General features: G+C 42.5%; 1 protein-coding gene across 1 annotated transcript in view; it reads left to right on the top strand.

Moving 5' to 3' along the window:
* PKHD1 (PKHD1 ciliary IPT domain containing fibrocystin/polyductin) overlaps nt 1–25,539 on the top strand; it is a 236,301-nt gene that overhangs the window by 27,853 nt on the left and 182,909 nt on the right. The window contains 8 exon segments of the mRNA XM_054514344.1: nt 604–882; nt 4,118–4,248; nt 4,775–4,910; nt 8,176–8,371; nt 9,827–9,894; nt 11,863–13,476; nt 13,646–13,789; nt 21,711–21,894. Coding sequence (XP_054370319.1) covers nt 604–882; nt 4,118–4,248; nt 4,775–4,910; nt 8,176–8,371; nt 9,827–9,894; nt 11,863–13,476; nt 13,646–13,789; nt 21,711–21,894 — 2,752 coding nt within the window.

Genomic DNA, 25,539 nt, shown 5'->3' with positions numbered 1-25,539 from the left:
ATCTTCTCACTCTCCGCAACTCCTTGATAGGAGGGTGCAGCCAGGTGGGGCTTGGTCTCTTCTTCCAGGGATGAAGAAATAGGATGATAGGAACTGGCCTTAATGTGCATCAGGAGAATAGTTTAGAATAGTTATCAGGAAAAATTTCCTCATTGAATGGGTTGTCAGGCTCTGGAACAGGCTGCTCAGGACAGGGGTGGAGTTACCATCCCTGGAAGGGTTCAGAGGGTTTGTGGATGTGGCATTTGGAGACATGGTTTAGTGGTAAACACAGAGGGGATCTCAGAGGTCTTTTCAAAGCTTAACTACTCTGTGATTCTATGGTAAAGGCATAAAGGGGAGAGAAACAATGGCAGGTTTGATGCCTAAAGCAAAAACCAGCTCTTGGCTCAAGTTATTTTTAATAAAAATTTAAGGAAAAATGTAACAGCTGGATAGGGACAGGCAGGAATTGCTGTTATGTGGAACAGTGAGATATCACCAGTGGTGTAGTTTTTAGGATATCCTGTTGAAGCTGTTAGAAACTTTTAACTGTTGGCTGAATTTAAATTCTGGGCATTGCTAGCCCAGAATTCATGAGTCACCTTGATTATATTCCTTCAGGTGAGGGGTCCCAGGCCACAGTGGTTCTCAGGGGAGCTGGTTTTGGTGAGGAGCAGCTGGCCCTGCAGGTGGAGGTGGACAGGAGGAGCTGCCACATCTCATCTCTGAATCAAACCCAAGTGGTTTGCCAGGTGCCGAGGCTGCCGGTCGGGACCTACCCGGTGACACTGCTGGTGGCACCTCATGGCTTTGCTCTTGGTGCCGCCCCAGGACAAGGGATCTTCCTCACAGTCCAGCCAACACTGGGAGCTGTTGAACCTCCTTCGACTTCAGAGATTGGTAGGTGTGAACCCCCCAAGGGAGCTGCTTCCTGCTTCTTCCTTGGCATGGCATGTTTTGGTTCTTTACTTTCATCGCCAAGATTTTCACCTGATGAAGAAATTTTATGGCTGTGTGTGCCCCAAAGCACCATCAAAAATGTCCTAAAGACTGACAGATTCTCTCTGGCTCTTTGTACAGGCAACCAGTTTCCTGAGTAGTTTTGTTTGGGAGTTATATCTTCAAGTGCACATATTCATTTCAGCAAATCATTAGTGCTTCACACTCATCCTCCCACATCCATTTGATGTGTAGCTTTGTACTATTTGAATTAATCTGGCTAATTAAAGTGGGTATTAGGGAAAATTTCTTCACTGGAATGCTTGCCAACCACTGGAACAGGTTGCCCAGGACATTGGTGGGGTCACCATCCCTAGAGGGATTTGAGAGATGTGTAAATCTGGCACTTGGGCACAGTGGTGGGCCTGGCACTCCTTGGTTACTGGTTGGACTTACTGATCTTAGAGGGTTTTTCAAACTAAATGATCCTATGATTCTATGACTGTGAAATGGCTGAACTCTGGTCAATTCAAGCCTCGTTGAAGCAAATTCATGTTCTGAGGAATAAAATGGAAAACTCACCTGTGTTTAGGTGAGTTAGGTACAAAGGTTTAGGTACTTAGGTACAAAGCTAAGAAACTTGGAGGAGCTAAAGCTAAACTGAATCTCCTTCCCTTCCCATTATACCTCCTCTCCTTGAAATAGAAGAGGAAATAGAGTGATAAATTCCATACCCAAAGAGAAGAGCTGGAAATATATTTTTTTTTGTTTTGAGAGGAAAGAGTCTCCTCAACCCAATGAGAAATGTGGCAAACACTCTTGTTATACCTGGGCTGTGCAGTGAAGGACAGTCTCAGATTATCCTTTGTTTTCAAGCAGGAAGGAATGCAGCAGAAACAGCATGAACCAAGTCTACCCTGACAGGAAAGTCACCCAGTCATTTCTCTGTAAATCTCATTTTATTTGTGGGATCATGGTGACAATCACCACTGAGAGCAGCACTGGCCTCAGTGCAGCTCAGACACGTGGCTTATTTTCAGTAATCATGATCTGACTGGGCCATGCTTGCCCACATTGGAGCAGCAAGACAAAAGGAGTGCTGGTCTGTAAAATTATCCATGGACAAGCATGGGATAGACTTGGGATAAGATGGGGTTCCTAAGCTAGAAGTTATGGACACTGTGCTTTTGGTTTGGGGATTTTTTGTATGGGTTTTTTCTGTTTGTTTTTTTTTTTTGGGGGGGGGGGAGGAGGGGGTTGTTTGTATTATTTTTTCTGTGGTTGATTTTATTGGGGTTGTTTTGGTTTTTTTTTTTTTGATCACATGGAAAGAAAACTATTCTAACTCTTTTACTATCATTTTTTTGCCCCTAATGAGAGGGTCATGACACACTAAGTCTAAGAATCACTTTTAATTCATAGAAAACCCAAATACCTCCAAATAACTTTAAAAATAACCCAGAAATGGCAAATTTTAATGCTTGAGCCTTGCTTCTCCTTTCCTTTGCTGGCAAATTCACTCCTCCCAATTACAGTGATCTGTCACTCATTAAAAAGAAAGCAAGAATAATGCTATCTTATATTACATGTGCCTGGAATGCTTATAATTGGAAAGAATTACAGCTTCCATCTGTGTTTTTAATTTCTTCCATTTCAAATACCTCTCTTCAATCTCATTGTAAAGTGCACACAGGCAGTATTTCACTGCATATAGATATAATGTAGATATCAAAACTTAACAGCATCAGTCTTTACACAACACTAGTGGATTCTGAACTCTAAATCTGAAGCTCCTTATCTGACAACTCCTGCATTTGCAAGTGGCTTCAGTTTTCACTTCTTGCTCTTTCTGACTCTGCAAATTTAATGTTACAGGACAGGAAGGCAACAAAGCACCTTGTATTTTGCTGCTTCAGCTCCCTCTTGTTAAAATATCCCTGGTCTCAGTGGTGCCATGCTGGGAGATCCCCATGACCTAACTCTAGAAGCATGGAATGCCTTTCTAAAGATACTCCCACGTTCCCACTGAATAGCAGGAGCTTGCTGTTAATGTATCTGATTGCTCTCATTGGCCTGGACCTGCTGCCAGCCACAGGAAATCATGACTAAACTTCTATAATTCTCTGGTGGTTCAAAGAATTAGCAGGAATACGTAATTTCAGGAAAGTGTGCAAGGGAATTTTTCATTAATATATAATTACTTTACTTTGCTTACATCACATGTGAAAAGAGGGATAAAAGCTCAGTAGGTTCATGATATAGCCATGCTAATAAAGACAAATAAACACTGCATTAATTAGTGCCTGTCTGAGCAGTCTGTTCAGCCATAATCCTAAAAACTCTGCAGGGCTGAGAACTAGAGAAAAAGCTCTAAGTTTCAAGCAACATTTCCTTTTTACCTTTTTTTTTAAAGTTTCTCTGAATCGCATCAAAGCGCAAACTCCAGCTTAGAATTGCCATTAATGCCCACTCCCGTTCTCTTTCCTGCTTCTCTTTGAAACATCCCTGAGTCCTCTAATCACTTGGAAAAGCAAAGGGGCACCTTGGCTCTTTGGAAGTGGATACTGAAGAAAGATCAAGCACAAGGCTGACTTGTGTCGGGCATGATCCCGCCTGGGATTGGAGAGGCTTGGTCTGGCACGGAGGAGAGCTGATCTTGTTCGGTGCTCCACGGAACGAATCCCTCCGTGACTTCCCTCACAAATCCAAGTCTCCAGCTCTGCCAAGTCCTCTTTCTATCCCAAGTTTCCTAGACACATGCTACAGGCTTTTCTGACAGCGGGGAGCTTGGCAGCTGTTTGAACTGTGAGAGCACCTGCTGCGTTAAGCTCATTTTCCATTCTTAGTGCTTCTTCCTTCCTTCCTTATTTTGTTCTTGGGCTGGGGATCAGGCTAAGGGGGAGATCACAGGCCAGGGCTTGCTGGTTTAAATAAGTATGTCATTAAAAAATAAACCCAGAAAAAAAAACAACTCAGTTGTCCTGTATTGTGGAGGAGAATTCAAATAATTCAAATTCAAAGACTCAAGTAAGGCAAGAAAGATCTCTGGTGCAAGAGAGGGAGCCAAGCACAGCAAGGTGGAACAGATCATCATCAGCTCAGCTGAGAGACTTTTGTAGTCACCTCTAAACAAAGAATTCTTTGTATATTAAAATATCCTACATATTGATTATAATGGAATAATTGTTTGTTTTAGGAGGACTCAGGGTGACTCTCAGGGGGACCAATCTGGAAGGGGTAAATGCAGTGTTGTTTGGATCCCAGCCTTGCCCAGTTTTGGAGGAGAGCAGAAATTCAACAAGAATTCAGTGTAAAGTTCCTTCTCGGGTAAGAAACCACACTTTGGGGAGCAGTCAGAAGCCAATGTGACTTCCTGTGTTTTTCTGGCCTGAGCTATACTAGGGGAAGGGCAAAGAGTAACCCCTCAGCCAAGTCTTGTCTGTGTACTCTACAGATTAGAACAGCTTAGTTAAAAATAGATTAATAGCAGATTGATGAAAACCAGTGAAAAAAGCAAGCTCCTCAATTTAGTAAGAGGAGCTTTAATTTTGCAAATTAAAACCTGCATAGTTAGTCTGGGATTTTATTTACTAGTTTAATGTACTTGTATGGATATAGATAATCCAAATCTGCACAGTCTGGGATTGTTTTAAGGTTTCTGAATCTCCACAGATGCTCTTTAAAGACAACATAACTATAAATATTTAAGTAGAGTATGGTGTATGTGAAAGTTTCATCAGTGCCATGTGCCTGACTTTTGTATGGGAGATGCAGGAACATAGGAAATAACTTTTAAAAAAAAAAAAAATTGGTTCATTCTTATCTCTGACATTTTCTTTCTCTCTCTTCCTAGGGGGCAGAGGATGCTGCTGTCCAGGTGACACTGATTTTTGAGTACAGGTCAACAACAGTAACCAACTTGTTCCAGTATGATCCTTCCTTAAACCCTGCACTTGTATCCCTGAGCAGGAACAGAAGTGGCATAGCAGGTGAAAATGCAGATGTGTACTGGGCATCTTCTGGAGAAGGGTTGTTAGTGCTGATGGTGTTGGAGCAGAGGGAATTTATAAATCTACACAGTTTGATCTAACATTTTGATCTAACCTTGTTTGTTTTCTTTTAAATTTTAGTTCCTGTATTTCCTGCTAGTCCTGATCAGTTGTGGTTGGTTTTTTATTGGTTTTTCACTAGTATACATGAGGTAATGAGTTGCTTGCCCCATGGTATGGATGATGTCCACAGGATGTCAGGTTCAGTGTAGTCCTGCTTTTGTGTCAGGTTTCTCTAACTTTGCTCTGAAATGATCCCATCCATTCATGCAATGATGGGAACCAATGGAATAGCCTGAAGCTGTGTCAGGAAAGGTTTGGGCTGGGTATGAGGAAATTATTTTTCATTCAGAGGGTGGCTGGGCACTAAACAAGCTCCCCAGGGAATGGTCATAGCCCCAAGGCTGCCAGAACTCAAACAATGTTTGTACAACTCTCTCAGGTACAGGGTGGGATTCTCAGGACTGTCCTGTACGGGGTTGGGAGCTGAACTTTGATGATCCTTGTGGGCCCTTCCAACTCAGGCTATTCCATGATTCTGTATTGCTTAGTAACAGATTCATCCATGACAGGATGAGCTCTGGAGAGTCCTTCTCCAGGATCCCTAGGGGTTGACCATGAAGAGCATCATGTGCATTTTGGGTTACTGAAAGCAGGGGACAGGCAACATTTCCTTCACCCAGTTCCCATTTCCAAGCCAAACTGTTCCTTCCTTTTTGACCTCGTGATGTTTTACTTTAGAATATCAACATAGACCTCATAGAATTCATGGGGACAAAATCCTAATTAGATCTCACGGAGTGTTTGCCATTCCTGTCTTTTGAAAGTTTCTATTTGGAGTTGTTTAGGTTTTTTGGTTGTTTTCCCCCACATTTCCCTCATTTCCCCCCCCAGGATTTTGGCTGTGTGTAGAGAATAGAAAGCATAAACAGTGAATGATGTCCACTTACAAACAAGCCTTTTAGGAAAGTTTAGCACATTTCTGCGTGGCAAACTGACAACAGTGATTTGGTATCTGAGACAGTGGGGAAGGAGATGGGAGGAAGACAGAAATATTTCTGTTTTCTTACCTATCCCATTCCCATTCCTCCAAGAATATAATAATAATCTGACTTTTTTCTCAACCTCTCCAGTGAACACCTCAAAGCTACCCGCAGCTCCCAAATTCAGTTGGACTTTTTGGCGCTGTACACGGTTGGGTGACTGCCAGTGCCAAAATTCCTTGTGCACTCCCAGCATTTCTGTTCATTTTTCCCCAAATGCCCTTGTCATTTTCTATTACTCCAGAATGCATAAATAAGAGAAAACGTCCTTTATCATCTGAATATTATTCAGATACCACAGCACCAAGGGGAGGTTTTTGTAGCCGCGGGCAGCTCAGGTGCAAAGAATTCCTTAATGTTACAGTGTCTCATGAGCTGTGGTGGGGCTGAGTTCAATCTGCTATTCAGAACCTCCACGGCTTCCTCTTTTAATATAATTTTCCTTCTATATAATAAAAAGAATAAATAAATTACACTGATGCCTTCCAGGCATCTGGGATTAAGCTGACAATTGACCAAGAGTCCAAAGAGTTCATGTTATTAACATATTCAACTTCTCAGGCTTTCAAACTTTATTTGAGTCTTTGTGAATGCAGAATTGAAAAGTACCAGCTCCAAGACCTGCTTAGAGGAGCAAGTAGTTGAAGGAATCTTTGTACAGGCTCTTCTGTTCCTTCCTCCCTCTTTCATCCTTTCAGGGGAGAGAGGAGGATGAGATTCACCACCTAAACACATCCCTGTGCTCAATGTTTAGATGTTTTGCATGGTCATTGAAGATAAATAGCTGGTTCTGTGGTGGGATTTGCCACAGCTCTTTTCTGTGTCTTGCAATAGGATGAATCATGGCAGAAAGTCTCTTTTCACTGACCAAGATAGAGATATCAGTGAAAATGCCTTTATTTGGACTGATGGATACCACCTTATTTTTATAAGCTATTTCAGAAGAAATTTAAGTTATGAAAATCCCTTGTCTCTTGGCTTTGTCCTTTTCTGTCAGTGCACTGTGCACTAATAAAGAAAAATATCCTCTATCATTTGAACACAGTTTGACACTGCAGCAGCTTAAATAGGAGAGAGAGTCATGATTACTGAAAATAAGGTGCTTTGGAGCAGAGCTGGTTTTCCCTGGAATTGAGTAATTTTTTTCATGTGGGGCTGTGTTTTGGGTTCATGCTGAAAATGGTGTGGGTAACACAGGGATGTTTTATTATTGCTGAGCAGGGCTTGCACAGAGTCAGGGACTTTTCTGCTCCTCACCCCACCAGTGAATGGGCCTGGGGTGGACACGGATTTGGGAGGGGACACAGTCAGGACAGCTGATCCCAACAGACCCAAGGGATTATCCAGACTATGTTACTCATGTCCAGTTTATAAAGCTAAGGGAGGAAGAGGGAGACAGAGTGATGGTGTTTTGTCTTCCCAAGTCACCATTCCATGTGATGGAGCCCTGCTGGGATGGCTGAACCCCTGCCTGCCCATGGGAAGCAGAGAATGAAGTCCTCGTTTTGCTTTGCACATGTAACTTTAGCTCTACCCATCAAACTATTTTTATCTCCACCCACAAGTTTTCTCCCTTTTATGATTCCAATTCTCTCTCCTATCCCCCTGCAGGAGAGGGAGTGAGCAGATGTGTAGGGCTGAGGTGCCACCTGGGGTTAAACCATGACAAGCACATCTGACTTTAGGTACACAAGGAAATGCTTGTTTTACTGTAGAAGGGTCCTATTCCTATTACATGACTTCATAATTCTGAAAAACAGGCTCTAGATAGTTTATCAGGGATTAAAAAAAAAAAAAAATCCCAGAACCCCTCAGCTCCAGAGCTTTAAAAAAACTGGTTTTGGTTTTTATCAGGTTCAGATATTTATAGGACAGACCTTTATGGCAGAGGGACATGAACCCTGTCCTGAGTGTTGCTAAGAGTGGCTATTGGTGGTCATGACCAAGTTCACTGTGCTGATGGCTCAAGACAACCCTGATAGCTGGTGACCTTGTGCAGGAGAGATTGAGTAGGATACAGAACCGCTGAAGGGTTTGGGCTGATGGTCATGACTGGACCTACTCTGACATGATGGGACTCTGCTCTTCCTCAGGCAATGGTCATATGTGCTAAAATAACCATTCCCAGAAACACTGGAAAAGTTCCCTTCCTTTCTCTGCAGGAGGTGAGGAGCTCCACATTGGAATATCCCAGTTTGCCAGCTACCAGGGCTCAGATGTCAAGGTCCAAATTGGGGACTCGTGGCCCCAGATCCAGGCACAGACAGAGCATGGGGTTAATGTGACACTTCCAGCCCTGCCTGCAGGGTGGTACAATATTTCTGTCCTCATCAATGGCATTGCTGTCACTTCAAACAGGTGTGTATTTTGCTTAGAAACTTCATTCTCCATTTTATTTGGTGTTTTAGGGTTAATCTGAAAAGGATGGGTTGAGTTTTTCACTAATTCTGTACCTAAAGGTGAATTTTACAGTGTGGTATGAAATTATGAATAATTATCAAGGCATTTATTTGTCTGTGGAGCCCGAGTCAGCAAACTGCTAATGCTAGGCAATTAACTTCCCTTGGATCAGTAGGAGGCAGGAGAGAAACATTTTAGGAAAAAACAGTTGATTTGATGAAAAATGCATATTCAGGCAATCAAAGGTATTCGCAGATTCAGGTCAAATGCAGATAAATCCTGCTGTAGGAAAACAGCAGAAGAAAAGAAACACTTTTCATCAGAAAAACAAAAGCTAGTTTGAACAATACAAAAATGCTTTGTTTGGAGAATTTTTTAAATGATGATATTTCCATTTCCTAAGGTGACACTTCAAGTTCATGCCTAGATAAATGTAATATAAATGAATTAAAATGTGGAGGAAAGCTGACCCTGAAATTGGGATGTAGGAATGTATTCAAAAGCAACACAGTTTTGTTCCTCAGCCATGGCAGCTGCCAGGAGTGGTCCTGAAATTACAATATTAGGGAGAAATGAGGTGTTTTTATTGCTCACAAACCAACTTAAGCTGCTTGTAATGTTAATGAACCTCAGAAGGAGAAAAATTGTGGTTGGTGGGGTGGCACACGGGGATTCATCCCACCTGGTACTGGAGTCTGTTAGCACCATCACTTCATCTCCAGGGATAGATGGGAAGGAGATGGGTCATCCCAGGAGAGGACTCTGAGCTCTGGTGGGCTGGATTGCAGGATTGGGAAGATCCCTTCTCTAAAATGTCATTTTAGGGAAGGGGATGTTTTTGAAAGCAGAGTGATGAAGAAAAATAGATGTAAATGGGACAGAAATAGAGCTATAACTTTATCTGGGTGAGCTTCATGAGCTCGTGTCTGAGTTTCCTATTGTTCAGTTTACTCCACTCTTCGGTGGGAGGGTGTGAGGATAGAGGGCAGCTGTGATGCCTTTTCAATGCACTTCTATTGGGCATTGAGATCTGCTTGCCAAAAAATCCTTATTCTTGCTTTCTTTGATGGGCAATTCAGTTGGACTAAATTTGGCCCACAAGTTGCCAATAGACAAGAGAGTGTTTGTGATAGATGTAGCTCAAATGTGTCCCTGGCCAGGGATGGGGAGGGTTGGAATGAGATGATCTTTAAGGTCCCTTCCAACCCAAACCATTCTGTGATTCTAAACCACATGGAAAAAATTTGGGGTGTTGGGTGGTCTTGTCACTGTGACATCAAACAAAGGGGATGTGCCAGGTGGGTGCTTGGCTTTCTGGGAGCTGTAAGAAAGAAAAGCACTACAACAGGAAGGAAAAATAAAAGAATATCCCTAACTGCCCCAAATCCTTTCTGTATTGGTTGTGTTTTGCAGGGTTGAGCCATTAATCCAGTACCTCTCTGAGATCTTCAGCATCCAGCCATGTTGTGGCTCCATTCTGGGTAAACAGCATTGGTACATCTGCAGCCACTTATGGAGGTTAAAGGGATCAAGGGCACAGTTTTCCTGCAGGAATGGAAAGTGCATCCCATTTCACATCCATTTAAATGAGGGGGTTTTGGATCTGTGACCCTTTATTATGCAGGCATCAATGGGCAGACAGCAGCTGTGTGGAAATTTGGGATTGTAGTGAGCATCCCTCCATCTGGTTGGCTGGCTCAGGGCTCCCTGTGCTTTGAAATTGATTTCCCCAAGTGTTTGCTCATGTATCCTTGCATGTTCCCATTGGGAAAACACAGCACGCCCACACCTGGCTCATCTGTGCTGTTTCTTTCAGTCATTTTGCCCCCATCTTTCAAGGTTTTCCATGTGAAAGTTAGGTGGAAAGCAGAGTACAATTGTGGTTTGAAGCAAACAATAATTTGATGTGATCCCAAAAGGGATGTTCATTTTTGTTATGTTGAAAAGACAAAATAAAAAAAGCCCTTTTTCAATGTTAATTTTAATCAAAAGGGAAATATTTATTAATCCCATTCTAAGCTTTTAGACATTGGAAATAATTTAAGTGTGTTTCTGAACAGAACATTGCCGAATTAAAAAGAAAAGTTTTACTTTAAATCTTCAAAAGCAGATTTGGGGTGGCTGATTTATTTTGTCATTTGGCTGGTGGTGGAGGAGAGTTGAATCTCTGTAGTGAATTTTACATGAGCCCTTAGAAATGCTTTTATAGAAGACAGAGAAATTCTTGTGCTACAACCTCAGGTCCTCCACAGATTGCTCTCCCAGGCTCACAACACATTTAAAGACACAAAAATTCAGAGGCTTTGTGATACGTGATTAGTTCAATAGTTTGTGAAGTGCTCAAGCCTTGAAAGATGAGAGAGTGGATAGAGCTTGGAGAGCAAATCCTATCAGTATTGAAAATTAAGCCATACTACAAAAAAATAATACAAGTCTTACCTTTTTTATATTTCAGGGTAAATTGAAAATTAAATAAGAACTGATTAACTCTTTGGTTGTGGTTTTATGAATGGCTTAAGCTGAATAAAAACCTCTTTGCTGCCAAAAGCACCAGTCCCTTCCCCCTTACCTGTCATCTTCTGCTGTCTCTAACACTTGTGTGTACATATGGGTTAAGGATTTGGGCTCACTTAAAAAGAAACCTCATCATAAACCAACTTATTTTTTCAGCTAGATCATGGGAAAAGGGAGAGAACAGGCTGAATGGATAAAGAGGTTGAAGCAAGGCAGGACACTGGGAGTTCCAGTACTACAAACAAAAGGAGCATGGACAGAGCCTTTGGGTGGGCTCTTCCCAGTGAGGGTGGTGCAGCCCTGGCACAGGGGGCCTAGAGAAGCTGTGGCTGCCCCTGGATCCCTGGAAGTGTTCAGGGCTAGCTTGGATGGAGTTTGGAGCAACCTGGGATAGTGGCAGATGTCCCTGCCCATGGCAGGGGGTTGGAAGAAGGTGGCCTTTACAGCCCCATAAAACCCAAACCATTTGGTGATTCTATGAAATCTGACAATGCCTGAGTTTGAAAATATTCACAGTTGCAGTCTTCTTCCCTGTGGGCATCAGGAACAAACTACCTCCCCACCCACCTGTAGGGACAGTCCCATTCCATGAAGAGTTCAGCCTCTGTTTACTCTCAGGGGTCTTTCACAGCAGCTTTCTCCATTTCTGTGGTGGCTTCCTACAGTAATTTACTGCCACAAAGGTCCCTGGCTACTTGTTACCTTAGCCTCTTGTCCACATAGGATTATCCTGATTGCTGCTATTGTCTCTAGCTGTCTTGTCCAAAAAAAGGGATTTTATTTCTTTCCTTCAGCCTGTCACGCTTATCAGCTTTATCATAAAAGGTTTGTGATGGAAAGGGCCTTGAAGATCACGGTTTGAGATGGTTCAGATATGGTTATAAACTCCTCTTCTGCATATAATACCCTTCTTCCTTATTTTGCTTTTCTCCTAGGTGGAACACTGCTCACAATCTCTGGGGTGGGCTTTAGCCAAAATCCTGCCCTGGTTTCTGTGTCAATGGACAATCAAACCTGTACAGTTACTCACCTGGAAGAGCAGACAGTTTGGTGCCTGACCCCACCAGCTGTTAATTTGTCTAATGAAGATTCACATGACGTCTCTGTCAGAGTAAATGTAGCCATCAGCAGTGGGTCATTTCAACAAGCTCTCTTTGCAAATAGGACCACCACCTTCCACTACCAAAGAGCTTTGACTCCCCTTGTTACTGCTGTTGAAACAGAAATCAGAGATGGAAGCCTGCTCTTGAGCATTCAGGGAATAAACATCACTGGATCTGTGGCTAAGCTTGGACACACTGAATGTCAACTTGAGTTTCAACGGGGCAACCAGTCTGCAATGTCTTATCAGTGCTCTTTGCCACTGAACAGCCTGGAACCTGGGACTTTCCCCATCCAGGTCATCCAGAGGCAGCTGGGATATGCTCAGGTGACAGCAAGGCAGCAGACCCTCACCATAACTCCACAGATAACCTCCATATTCCCATCACAAGGATCCATCTGTGGTGGGATGTTGCTCACTATATCTGGTATTGCTTTGAAATCCAGGAGGAATTTAGTACAGGTCAGCCTGGAGAATAATTACTCCTGTGAGATCCAGAAGTCTGATAATGACTCCATCAGCTGTGTTGTCCTCCCAGAAACCCACCCTCTGCACCCTCAGTGGCTGGCTGAGGCATCTCGGTCTCTCAGTGTCACTGTGGTTGTCAATGGGGTCCACAGTGTGTGCCGTGGGGGCTGCACACTCCAGCTGCAGGAGCACTGGACCCCCCTGGTACATCTGGTCACCTGGAAGACCAATGGGACATCCACCCACATGACAATCAAAGGACAGAGGCTGGCATGGCAGGGTGACAGCCCCGTGGTACATGTGGACAACAGCACTGCCTGCAAGGTGACTTTTTGGAACGAGACCATCATCACATGCCAGACAGCCTGCCTGGCCCCAGGGGAGCACAGCATTTCCATATCCAGCAGGAAAAGTGGCCGTGCTTGTTTCAGAGGGACATCCAGCCTTCTCACCATCCTGCCTTGGGTGTACCAGTTTTACCCACGGGATTTCAGCACCAATGGGGGAGGCCTGCTCAGCTTGGCTGGGTTGGCTCTGAAGGGAAAGAGGATGACTTCAGTCCTCATAGACCATCACCCTTGCCTCATTCTCAACATCACCTGTGTGCTCATCCAGTGCACAGTGCCTCCAGGGAAAGGCACGAGGGCTCTGAGTCTGAGAGTAGATGGACACTCCTATTACCTTGGAACAATAAATTACAGTGAGGAATTTACCCCAGCTTTCCTTTCACTTGTTTCCTCTGGTCTCCTTTTAACTTTGACAGTATCACAGGTCACAGAGATGGACGTTATCCAGGTGTTTATTGGAGATTTTCCTTGCAGCAACATCACCATCAGTCGCTCCCTGTTGCAGTGCACAGCTCCTCTGCTCCCTGTGGGCGAGTACCCCGTGCTGGGCCTGGATATTCCCAGGGGATGGGCTTCCTCCAACCTGATGTTCACTTCTCATCTGGCAGTGACAGCTGCACATCACAACTGGGGTAAGTCATGGAGGGTTGCTGCAGTTCCTCCACAGGGTTTTGCGTGAGGCACTTTCATGACTTTTTGTCATGAAAGCAAAAATTATGAATTAAAAAAAAAAAAAACAACTTTTGTTGAGAGCTAGCTGCCAGGCTCTGTCTTAAATCCCATTTTCTGTTCTTTTCTAAGGTGGCTTGAATGGAGGACGAGTTTACCTGCATGGAACTGGTTTTTACCCAGGAAAGACTTTGGTCACAGTCTGTGGCACCAGCTGTGAACTCCTGGGAAGCACAACAGTGACTGAGCTGAGCTGCCTTGCCCCACGCCTACCAGGTCAGTTAAAACCCAGAAACTGTCATTGTGATAAAAATATGCCCTAAAATTTTACCCAAAATGGGGAGTCCTAGTGTATCTCATCCCAGGGGAACAAGGAGCAGCCCTGGAGAGAAAGAGGAATTAACATAGCACAGACAAAGTTTGGAGGTCTTTTCCAACCATAATGATTCCATGAATCTGTGATTTCTGTTTTTTGAACTCAGTCTGAGGACAGATGGTGTCAGGATGAGTTTTTGTGTCTGTGGCCATGGATGTTGGATTAGATCCAGCATGTGCCTGTGGCCACACTTGCACAACATCAATGTTTCCTCAGAGCAGTTATTCCATGGGAAAAGTCCCCATGTAAAACATGAATATGGACTGCAGGGCTGGGTACCCAAGCACCTCTTGGCCATTGTGACCATCTTAATGAATTAAGCTCCCTTAAATGCCTTTTCTTCTGAGGAAACGGTCTCAAGTTGCACCAGGGAAGTTCAGTTTAGATATTAGAAATTTTTTTTTTCACATAAAGTGTTTTCAAGCTTTGGAAGACAGTGCCCAAGGAAGTGGTGGAGCCATCACTCCTGAAAATGTTATAAAAACATGTGGATGTGGCACTTGAGGACATGGTTTAGTGGCGAACATAATGTTGGTGAGATGATGGTTGGACATGATTATCTTAAAAGTCTTTTCCAACTTTAACAATTCTTTGATTCTGTGGCCACACACATTTTGTGTTTTGGTTACATGGTAGGATGGCCCACAGTGATAAAGGTGTAGAAGGAAAAAGGTGAATGACTGGAAGGGTGAACAAATGACAGACCATGGCCAGTTCATACCTTTGGGAAGCTGGAGATGAGGATTTGACTTCCTTGAGAGGAGGATGGGATCATCCATCATGACCACAGCATCTTCCTTAACTGGAGAGAGACATGATGATCTCCATCTGCCTCTTTGAGAGAAATAACCCTGCTTAAATTTTGGAGCTAACTCTTCAAAATGAGCATTTCCTGGACAAGATACATTCCCTCCTTTTCCTACTGAAGGCTCAGAATTAGGCTTCTCAGATCTGCAAAAGGCAGAATTTAAGCCTTTTAAGTCCCACCTCTGAGCCATGTAGAATTCCCCAAATTCTAAACATGAAGAATTCACCTTGGTGCTTGACTCCTTGCTGGAATCCCCATCCCTGGAGGTGTCCAAGGAATGACTGGATGTGGCATTCAGTGCTCTGGTCTGGGTGACAAGGTGAGGAGCAGTCAAATCTTGGACTCTGCAATCTTGGAGATCTTTTCCAGCCTAAATGGTGCTGTGATTCAGGAATTCCAACACTCAGAAGCTTAACATTTCAGCCCCTTCATAGCTCTGAAGTTGGAGAGCATCTGGCGATCTGCAGAAATGTTTGCTGTTCTGAGGCTGTCCAGACATCCAGGTGACCAGAGATCCATGACCTCTTATTCTTTGTGGATGTGAAAGAAAGGTGGCAAGTTAGAGTGTCCATCAGGGTAAATTCACAGGGGTTTGTTCAAAGGTCTGTGGAATATCCATGCTCCAAAATAGAAGTTGAATAAATTATTTGCCAAAAACCACGCCAATGTGAAATTTAACATTCTTTTGAGCAAGGGTTGGACAAGAGGCCTCCAGGTGTTCTCTTCAGCCTCACTTTAACCCAAATTCTAAATTTACTCTTGTCATTTTGAACAGTTTCTTTCATAGAATCCCAGAAAGATTTTGGCTGAAGGAGCCTTAAAGGTCCTCTAGTTCCAGTGCCATGAGGAATACTAAAAAAGATGGAAAGGAGAAAGGGTTTTAAAACTCAACCAAAAGCACTCAAAAAGAGACACCAAGAGGGCATAAAAAGTTCAATTTTCTTTGTTTTAAACAAGGCCCAGGCACAGTCCACAGAACTACTTGTTATTTTAAATAGAAAAAGACACAGTGCTGGAGTGTTGGGAAAAAATAAAAAAAAACCACAAAACGGGGCACCCTGGTTATTGCAGGGAGAATAGCATACTAAAATTTAATCACATTGATCCAAAGTGTGCTCAGAACTCACTGAGTGGTTGGTGGCAGAGGGATCCTGAGAAAAGCAATCTTACAGGCAGGACCACGATGCTTGTTCCTGTCACTAGATGTCAGCAAGTGAATGCTGATCACTGGTTGTGTGTCTGGAGAGGAAATGCAAAGGAAGCCTTGCCTCACCCTCTCTCTCCTGCCCCGGGTTTTGCAGCCGTGCCAGTTTCACCAGTCGAGTCGCAAAATATTTGTTAATTAAATATTTACAAATAATTTTTTTTTCCTTTTCTTAAAAAAATAAGAATCATTTTGTAGGCTGCTCAAATCTGTGTTTGTCAGGCTCCTTGTGCTCTGTGAGACACTTGTATTCAGCTTGTGCATATCTACATCTGGCATGGGTAAATCTGTATACAGAGCAAGATGCTTTCTAGATACTCTTCCACCTCATGCTTAATATTTAAGGAGTTCTTTTCTAATATTTAAGGTTTTAACCCTTCCCCTCACCACATTTAGGGTGGTTTAAGCGCAGTAACTCCAGTCTCACCTCATGGTTTGCATCATGCTGTTTGCCTGGGGAATTTTGCCACTTGGTGCTGGCACATCCACTGCTCAGACCTTTCTTGCACTACCTCATCCCCATGGGAGAGGTGGCAAAGAGACTCCAGGAATGGGAAGGAATGGGAAGGGGAGGTCTGTGGTGCTCCAGAGCCCCTCAGTGTTGTGTCCCAGGATATTTGTCTGACTTTTCCCTGCTCTGCTCGCTGAACTGGCTGATATGAAGAGTTTAAGCTGCATTTCTTCTGTTACTGGGGGCTGTGAAGCAGAACCCCCTCTCTCCTCTGGCACTGTGGGATGTCAGGTGGCAATGGCTGCCTTGGCTCTCAGAGCTGGGTCATGTTGTGTCTGGCTTGCTCAAGATTAGAGATGTCCACGTGGGAATCCCCAAATGGTCCCTGTGGCTCTCTCATGTGATCCACAGGGCAAGGCTCTGCAGGTAGGAAATGTGACTTTTTTCCTTCTTTCCCTTTGAGCAGGAAGTTTTCTAAGAGATGAGGGATTGCCAGGCTCAGCAGGATCCATCCATAAGCCTTCCTCATGGGGCTTTCCTTAGGAACTGGTGCTGAGTGGGGTCGCAGAGAGGTTTTGGTTTGATCACTGGCAAGGGCTGGGAATGTTACTGAGATATTCCCAACCCAGACCACAGGGAATGGGAATGCAGGACCAGACTATTTTATAAAAACTGTTTTCTTTTGCAAGGTGCAGAAAAATCAATTCAGAACAGAGCTAGAATTTGATTTTCACCCTTAAAGCTTAAAAAAATTAACAAAATTAAATAAAATTAACAAAACCTCACTGCCTTCAAGGAAAAACAAAACCAAAAGAAAAATGCCCAAATTAACCCATGAGTCTTTAAAAGTAAAGATATAACTGGCTTGATCACCATGCCTGCAAGGGTTCAAAAGCCATGTAGATGTGGCACTTTGGGACATGATTTAGTGGTGGGTTTGTCAGTGCTGAGGGAATGGTTGGGCTCAATCTTAGAAGGCTTTTCCAACCAAAATTATTCTATGATCATGAAAGCTGTCCCCTTCTCTGGTTCTTGCTTTGTTGCTTCTTTGCCACTGCATGAGCGAAAATGCAGTTGTAGATTCTGTTCAGCTCTGGTTAAATTTACAGAACATGTGGGTAATGTTTGTGGGACTGAGTTGTGCTTCTGTGAAAGATGAGAAAACTGGCAGAAAGCTTGAGACAGGTGAGAAAATATCTGATTATTCCTCTAAGGTGATATTAGGGTAAATACCATATCTCATTTTTCCAGTTAGCCAGTCCCTGAGATTTTATCTTTTACATTAAGGTGGAGGTAAGGAAGGCACCTTTTAAAGGAGGTGAACTGATAAGAGGATGCATCTGGGTAAAAGCTGAGCCTGATTTTCCTGGTTGCATCAGCATGCTTGGAATAACAGGTCTGACTTCAGGGTTTTGATGTAACAGTTTTGGGATCTTTGTTGGAGGGTTCTGGACCTGCCATTAACCAGACTCCGCTGGTAAAAGTGGATGTTTAGGGAGGAGGATTTAGATTAGAGACTAGAAATGAGACTGGTATAAAAGGATGTGGTTTGGTGGAGCTATTTAAATAGGGCAAGAGAAGGGAGAGGAATGAGTTTTGGTTCTAACAAGGAGATGCACTGGGCCAGGACAATAGGGACTAGAGCCAGGGAAATTTGGGGATTTGTATGAACAGATGCAGAAGATATGATGAAGAGGGTCTGTTGTGGTGTTGTGGCAAGTGGGACCTCAGGAGAAACCAGGGCCTCTGATGGTTATTGTGGAGATCAAACCAAAGGATCCAAATGGTCCCTTCTACCTTTCAAATCCAGAAATGAAGTTAAGAGGGGGAAATAAAGCATATTAATTACATGGCAGGAATGTTCTGACAGTGAGATCCATCAGGCAGTGGAATGGATGCTTGAAAGCCACCTCTTGGGACTTCTGAAACCTGTCTCATGAAATGAATGTCTCAGGGAGCAATTCTTCACAGGCAAAGGTTGGACTCAATGACCTTAACAGGTCTCTTTCTCCTCTCCCTTTTATTAACTTTTTTTTTTCTAATTCTTTGTCTTCCCTGCTAAGCACATGTTGCTGCTCCACAGTCCATTTTGTGAGGGGTGGATAACCAGGGATGTGAGTTTTGGCACTGGGTCTCCTTGGGCAGTTCTTCAATCAATCCCCAGCTGCCCTTGGAGCCTCCTGTAGGTTTGAGCCTCATCACATGTCCAGCAGTTGTTATTAAACAGTGACCCAGAACAAAGCCCTTGTGCTGAGCATCCCAGGATCCTGGATTAAGCCAGAGTATCCCTCAAAGCCAGGGCTGGGGGTAGTCAGTCCCTAAGCCATCACCACCACACAGAGATTTGGCTGCTGTAGTGTCTGATCTCAAAAGAGAAGCTGTAATGAGCTGAGGGCATTCATCCCAGCAATGGGATTGCAGGTTTGATCTTTATAGGGAGTATAAAGCCTAAAGCAGCTTCATTCTGGGGTTTGAACACTAACCAATTAAGCAAGGGGGAAGAACTGTGTCCCAGAGCAGGCAGAATATCCTTTTAGGACATGCCAAAAGTGTGTTGAAATCTTTAGTTGATATTTTTTGCTGCTGTTTGGTAGGAGATAATGGCACCAACAATACCAAGGGCTAATTGTGTTTCATGGTTGGAGAAATGGGAAGGGAAAGGCCAAGATTTCCTCCTAAATGAATAAAGACATTAACACCTCTGAGAGGAGGGAAATAGGAAGATCTTGGAGAGCCCCAAGGAAGGAATGGGAAAAGAGATATCTAAAAGTGATGTCTCCATCTGATGGACAGGAGATGTGGGATGGAGGGGTGAGATTTTCCCCTCCTTCCACCTGAGAGAGAAAAAGCAATTCTAAGTTTGATTCTGGGCTGTACAGATGAAGTAGGGCTTGTTTGGATTTTGCTTCCTCTGATCTCTTTGCAATCTTAGTAGCCATATTCTAAAACTTAGGGTTTATAAATTAATAACTTTGTTTGCCTGTTTTGAGTTAAAAATTATTTCAGCCATTGGTAGGATACAAGGCCAAAATTAATACCTTTATTTGCCTGGTTTTAGTTAAAAATTATTTCAGCCAATGGTAGGATACAAGGCCTCCTGTTCCCACAGGCATGATAACTTTGGGATGAGGGCACTGGAGCACAGCAGAAATGCCCAATTTCCACATTTTGGGGTTGTTTCAGAAGTGCCAGACTGTTCTTGTGCTGAGCTCTCAGGGCTGTGCAGGAAACACCTTCTGGTGACCTACACGAGCCAGGCAAGTTCTTTGACAGCAGCAAAATATCGAGGAAAACAGTCCTGACATTCTGCGAGTAATTTCCAACATTTGGCCCAAAATAGACTTCAAGTGGTTTTCCACATAGAAAAACTCTGCCATATTCTTTTCAAGACTACAAAAGAAAACCAAAGCCTTCCTGTAATGAATTGGTTCCACTCCAGGTTGTTGCAAATGCAAGATCTTTGCAGAATTTAGTCCTCTTGGATGCTATTTATTTGTCAAAACACAGATATTTAGTGCTGCTTAAGATGTCCTTGGAACGTCAGGAAAGACATATGGCTTTTGTTGTCGTCATAGCATACCTGAAGTAGCACTAGATAGAATTTTTGGACAACAAAAGCAAAATCTTGCTGTCATTATTTTAGGCTTCTCTGCCAATTGCTTGTCTTAGATGTAGGTCTTCAAGGCAGGGATTGTGTTTGGCTCTGTTTGGATGCCAAGCAAGAAAATTGCCCGTGGATTTTTGGAAGGAAAGGGATTAAGCAAATATTGCAAAATTTGCGAGCATGTGGGTAACTTTATTTTCTCATTCTAAATCCAGAGGAAAAAAAATACAGAAAAATTGTTAACTCTCTCTCTGAAGTTCAGAGCAGAAGAACTGATAGGTTTTAATATTTCAAAAATACCTGAAACATTAAAGAGTTATAAACTCTTCAGAAATACCCCATATGAAATAGTAAGCTTTAGCAAAATGTGCTAAATATTTTAATACAGGAAATAGAATACTTTCGTATTTTTACAATTTCAACCCCCATTTTTTAGGATTGCTTAGGAGACAAGACATGCATTAACAACGACACTTCCCCAGCAAACAAGGCACCTTTTGAAAAAATTGGAACTGACAAAAGCAAATAGAAAAAATCCCTTTCTTGATAAATTCCCATTGATTGGATTTCTGATGCTTAAGGAATGCTCTTGGATGCTACAGTGCAGTCTATTATACTGTCCACAGAGCTTTTCAGGAGTTCATTACAACTATTTGGTTAGTTCAGGATTAATGAATATTCTCCAAAAGTCAGTGCTTTGAGAGAAACAGATTTAATGTCTGTTATGGTTTTAATGCTCAAAGGACTCCAGTCTAAAATTGGTAAACCTGAATATTTCAACTAAATCTGGACTTAAGTGACAGTTCATAATACTTTCTTTCTAGCATTTTTTGTCTGGACTTAGAATACAAAAATCTATTTTTTTTTTCTCACAGAATCACAGTGAATCACTTAGGTTGGGAAAAAACCTCCAGGATCACTGAGTCCAACCTGTGACTGATCCCCACCTTGTCACCCAGACCAGAGCACTGGGTGCCACATCCAGAGCTTCCTGGACACCTCCCAGGGATGGGGACTCCAAACCTCCCAGGGCATTGCATTCTAGTGCTGAGCAACCCTTTCCATGAAAAAAAAAAAAAAATTCTTCCAGATGTTCACACCACTTGTTCTTTAAATAAACCTCAAAACAGCTGCTCCCATTACAATTTTTACCTCATCTATGGAGGAGGACTTGGACTACATCTCAAGTCATACTTAGCAGTAAAGCAAGGTGGGAGATCCCAGTTCCCACCTGTTCTCCAGGAGCCCTCCAAGCTGTGTCAAAGTTTCCTCAAAAACTGTTTCTGGGTTTCAAACTTGTGATATATGTTAAGTTGTCTAATCATACATCTCCTTGGTAAAAGTTTTGTGCCAGATTCCTGAACTGTAAACATGTTTGAGCTCTCTCAGAAGAAATATCCATGCTTTTATTCAATCCCTTATGTCATCTCCTTCTGGAAAGAGCACTTTGATCCCAAAGACCATCCTGGTGTTCAAGGCACAAAGGATGCTCAGGGCACATTTTGCTCACACAAAGCAAATGAGGCTCAAGGAGTCGCATGGAGACCTAATAATCCTCAAAAAGGATGCAGCTAAAGAGAGGCTGGGTGCACATCAGGAGCCAAAGGATCATGGAATGGTTTGGGTGGGAAAGGACCTTAAAGTTAATAGGCAGGGTCACCTCCTGCAATGACACCTCTCAGCAGTTAAATTGTGCTCAGTGTCAGTGATGTTTAGGCTGCTTTGGGTTATTTTTTCCTTCTCCTGTCTTGCAGCCTCTCTGGCCATTCTCTGTGGTCTGACACATTCTTCTGCCAGCTGCCAAGAGGACAGAGCCACCTTCATTGAGTGTGACATCCGAGTCCTGGTGGGCACCTCCCAGCAGAGAGGATCTGTGTCCTACTTCTACATCTGTGGGCACACCCCTCCCCAGGGAAATTTTGCTGGACTCCTTGCCAGGTTAGTGCCATGTCTCTCCATCAGCCCAGTGGGTCCATCCACAAATTACATCCCCCCATGGCTTTCCACGTTTGCAGAGTTGTTCCAAATGATGGACTGAAGGAACAAATTCTTAGTTCTCACATTGATGCCAATAGAGCTATTTAGCCTTAGACCACTAGAGAGCTCTGCTGGGTAGTGGAATTCATTCCCTGTGCCTATCAAAGCATCTCCAGTCCCCCCTCCTCCCCTCCTGCCTTTTTAAAGTGTTTGAGAGACATCAGAAAATCCATCTCGTAAACAGCCTGCTTTGTTCCTTCTTAGGTTTTAATATTTATCTTCTGATCCAAAGCAACATGTGGTGGATGCCAATGGGAAAAAAGATTAGGCATTATGAAAAGCAGAAGTCTTCTTTTTTCTGTTGTTTTCCCTTTTTTTTTTTTTCCTTCTATTTTTTTTCTTCTTTCCCCCCCCCCCCCTCTGCCTTTCTCCAAGTATTTTCATGAGGAAAAAGTCAAGGAGTAAATTCAGCAGGGTGTGCAAGGGTGCTTATTCTTTGCAAATCCAAGGCCAATCTGTCCAGGAGTATAACTTGGAACTGTTGTCTTTGATGGAGTAGTAAGGATTTATTCCTGCTGAGCACTTCTAAGGATAAGTGGGATGTCTGAGTTAAGGAATAAACAGGTGAATGATTAAAGATTTGGTTTGGAAGGGACCTTAAAGGTTATCTTGTTCCAACCCCATGGGCAGGGACATCTCCCACTATCTCAGGGTGCTCCAAGCCCATCCAGCCTGGCCTCGGACACTTCCAGGGATCCAGGGGCAGCCACAGCTTCTCTGGGCACCCTGTGCCAGGGCCTGCCCACCCTCACAGGGTGGAATTTCTACCTAATCTCTAATCTAAATCTCCCCTCCTTCAATTTGGAGCCACTGCCCCTCGTCCTATCACTCTATGCCCTTGTGAAAAGTTCCTCTCCAGGCTTCTTGTAACTCCCCTTTAGATACTGGAACAAGCTGAACAAAACTTTCCAGAAGTTATTTAGTAAATAGAGAATTAGAGCAGCATTGTAATACACTTCCCATGATTTGCTGTACGTGGTGAACAAACTTCTGGCTGCTGCATCTTGCCACAGTCCAGATATTTCAGTGAAGTTGCAGAGGTTTGATCCTCATCGTGACCTGGTCCTTGCATCATACCTGGTGCTGATTCACCAGAGAGAGCTCTGGATAACCTGAATTGAGGGGGGGGGAAAAAACCTCAACTGGCATTTACTGTACAAAGACAGCAAGACATGAATTCCACAGCTTTTTTAAACTTTTTCAAAAATATAAAAATAGAAGCTTCCAACTAAAATTAATTAAAAAAAAAGTTTACACAGTTGTGACACCTCTCTGTGGGTCTGTCACTTCTTCCTCACCAGTTTTTTAAATTTGATCTAGCCTGGACTTCTTAAGAAAATTCTCCCCAGTTTTGAGAAAATCAGTGTTAGGCAGAAAGAAATTATTTTCCTGCTGAGGAGACAGAGGGCAGAATTCTGCCCTGATCTGTACAAATGTCCAAAGGCACACTGTGCATTGGTAATATTCTGTAACTTCCCAGGAGATGAGGAGGACAGATCTTTTGAAGAAGACAAAAGTAAGGAGACTTGGAAGGGGGGAAAATTGTGAAATTGAACTAATTTAATCACTTCTACTGCTCCAAGAATGACTTGTTTCAAATCAAGAGACTCCAGGAGCCTTGCCTTGTCTGGTTGAACTTTGCTCTACTTTTCCTCACATCAGTGTAAGCCCAATCCAGAGAGCCATCAAACTTGAGAGGGACAGGACAACCCCATATGTGTTTCTTTTTTTGCTTATTTTTCCCTGAATATCAAAACTGGGCTCAGGTCTTCATTGATAAAAAATGCATCTTCAATGGCATAATAATAATAATAATAAGAAGAAGAAGAAGAAGAAGAAAAGTATCCTGTGATTACTTTTTTGTCTTCTTTTCTTGGTTTGAGCTGCCACTGTGCAGAAAGTCACAAAGTCCTTTTACTGACTGTTTGCTTATGGTTTTCACTGTGGTTTTTAGTCCAATTTCACTGTGAATGCTCCAGAGACTGGGTTTATTATTCCTCCTGGGAATCCTATCAGGGTGAGATTTCTGAATCAAATCAATCAACTTTTTTTTACCTACTATTTTTTACATTTTTCCCACTTCTTCGACATCTTTCTTATTGTCTTAACTTTTCACCCTATTGTGCTCATGCTTATCTTTTAGTTGAAAATTAAAACTTGGGCTGATATTTTTTTCTAGTGAGTTCATTTCTAAATTAAAGGGAAGTTTATTTCTTGCTAAAGGGAAGTAGGGGCAAGTAGTTTTTTTGTTTTCAAAAAAGTTTCCTGATTTGAGAAATCTTAGAAAAAATAGAAGGAAAAAATTGAAAGGTTTGAATGATACAAATTAACTTATTTCAGAACTTCTGAAAACTGTTTTCCAAATTTCAGTTCAGAAAAATATTTAATTTTAAAGTATTAATGGAATTTGCAGGAAAGTCTTGGAAAATTTAAATGTTTCCACCAGAAAATAACTATTTTGAGAATTACTGAAATGATACATATTGATCACTTTAATTAATTATAAATATATATATGAATTTTAGTTCTGTGCAAATGATCAAGGTTAAGATATTTGTCCCAGGATGGGGACAAAACCACTGAAGTAATTCCTGACTTAGTGCACAAGTGCACATTGAATCTCTCTGTTTTTCTTATTAATTTCATAGAATCACAGAATAGTTTGGGTTTGAAAGGACCCTACATCTCATCTCATTCCAGCCCCTGCCACAGACAAGGACACCTTCTGCTATCCCAGGCTGCTCCAAGTCCCATTCAGCCTGGCCTTGGACAATTCCAGGGTATGGGCAGCCACCTGGACTGTGTTTTTCAATGGTTTAAATAATATTTTCTTTATGTATTCTGCACCACAGCCCATCCTTTATCAGCTCATAATGGCAAAAGCATATTCCTTAAAGAGTTGTAAGCTTTGCCATTAGCAACACTTGTATCAAGGTAGATTCCTGAATTCCATTTAATAATTCACTCCTTTTCTTGCATTTTCTTTAAACACTGCAATTTGTTAACAGTGTTTCAGAATGTGCTTGCATGAGGACAGAAAGGAACTGGCTCTTACAAGCAAAGCATATTTACTTGTTGCAAAAAAATCCCCAACCCTGTGAAAACCACCCAAAGGTGCTTGTATTGACTTGAATGTTTGGGAAATTGTGTCCATGCCCTGCATGCATCTGACCACCACCCCCTTCTGCCTTTAAAACTGTTGGTTATTTAAAAGATCCATTTTTTCTTGGAGCTTTAAAAAGTACTTTGCAGTCTTGAAAGACAGCCCAGTCCACTGAATTATTGTACAGGACAAGATCAGTTCTCAAAGTGTTGCTATCAAAAGCAAGCAGAGCTCCCCAAGGCTGGCTTTTGATTATTGATACAGCAGAGGGAAAAGTTTATTTAAATATAAAAAATAAAAATTTGCTGTTAAAAGGGTTCAGCAACTTGCAAAGGCTTCTTTTTCTTTTTTTTTTTTTTCTTTTATTGTAGTTGTTTTTTGTGGGGTTTTTTTGTTTGTTTGGTGGTTTTTTTGGTTAGTTTTTTGTTTTGGTTTGATTTTTT

Source organism: Molothrus ater, chromosome 3, assembly GCF_012460135.2.
Source record: "Molothrus ater isolate BHLD 08-10-18 breed brown headed cowbird chromosome 3, BPBGC_Mater_1.1, whole genome shotgun sequence".
Classification (NCBI taxonomy): domain Eukaryota; kingdom Metazoa; phylum Chordata; class Aves; order Passeriformes; family Icteridae; genus Molothrus; species Molothrus ater.
This window is presented reverse-complemented; position numbering and strand designations above follow the sequence as displayed.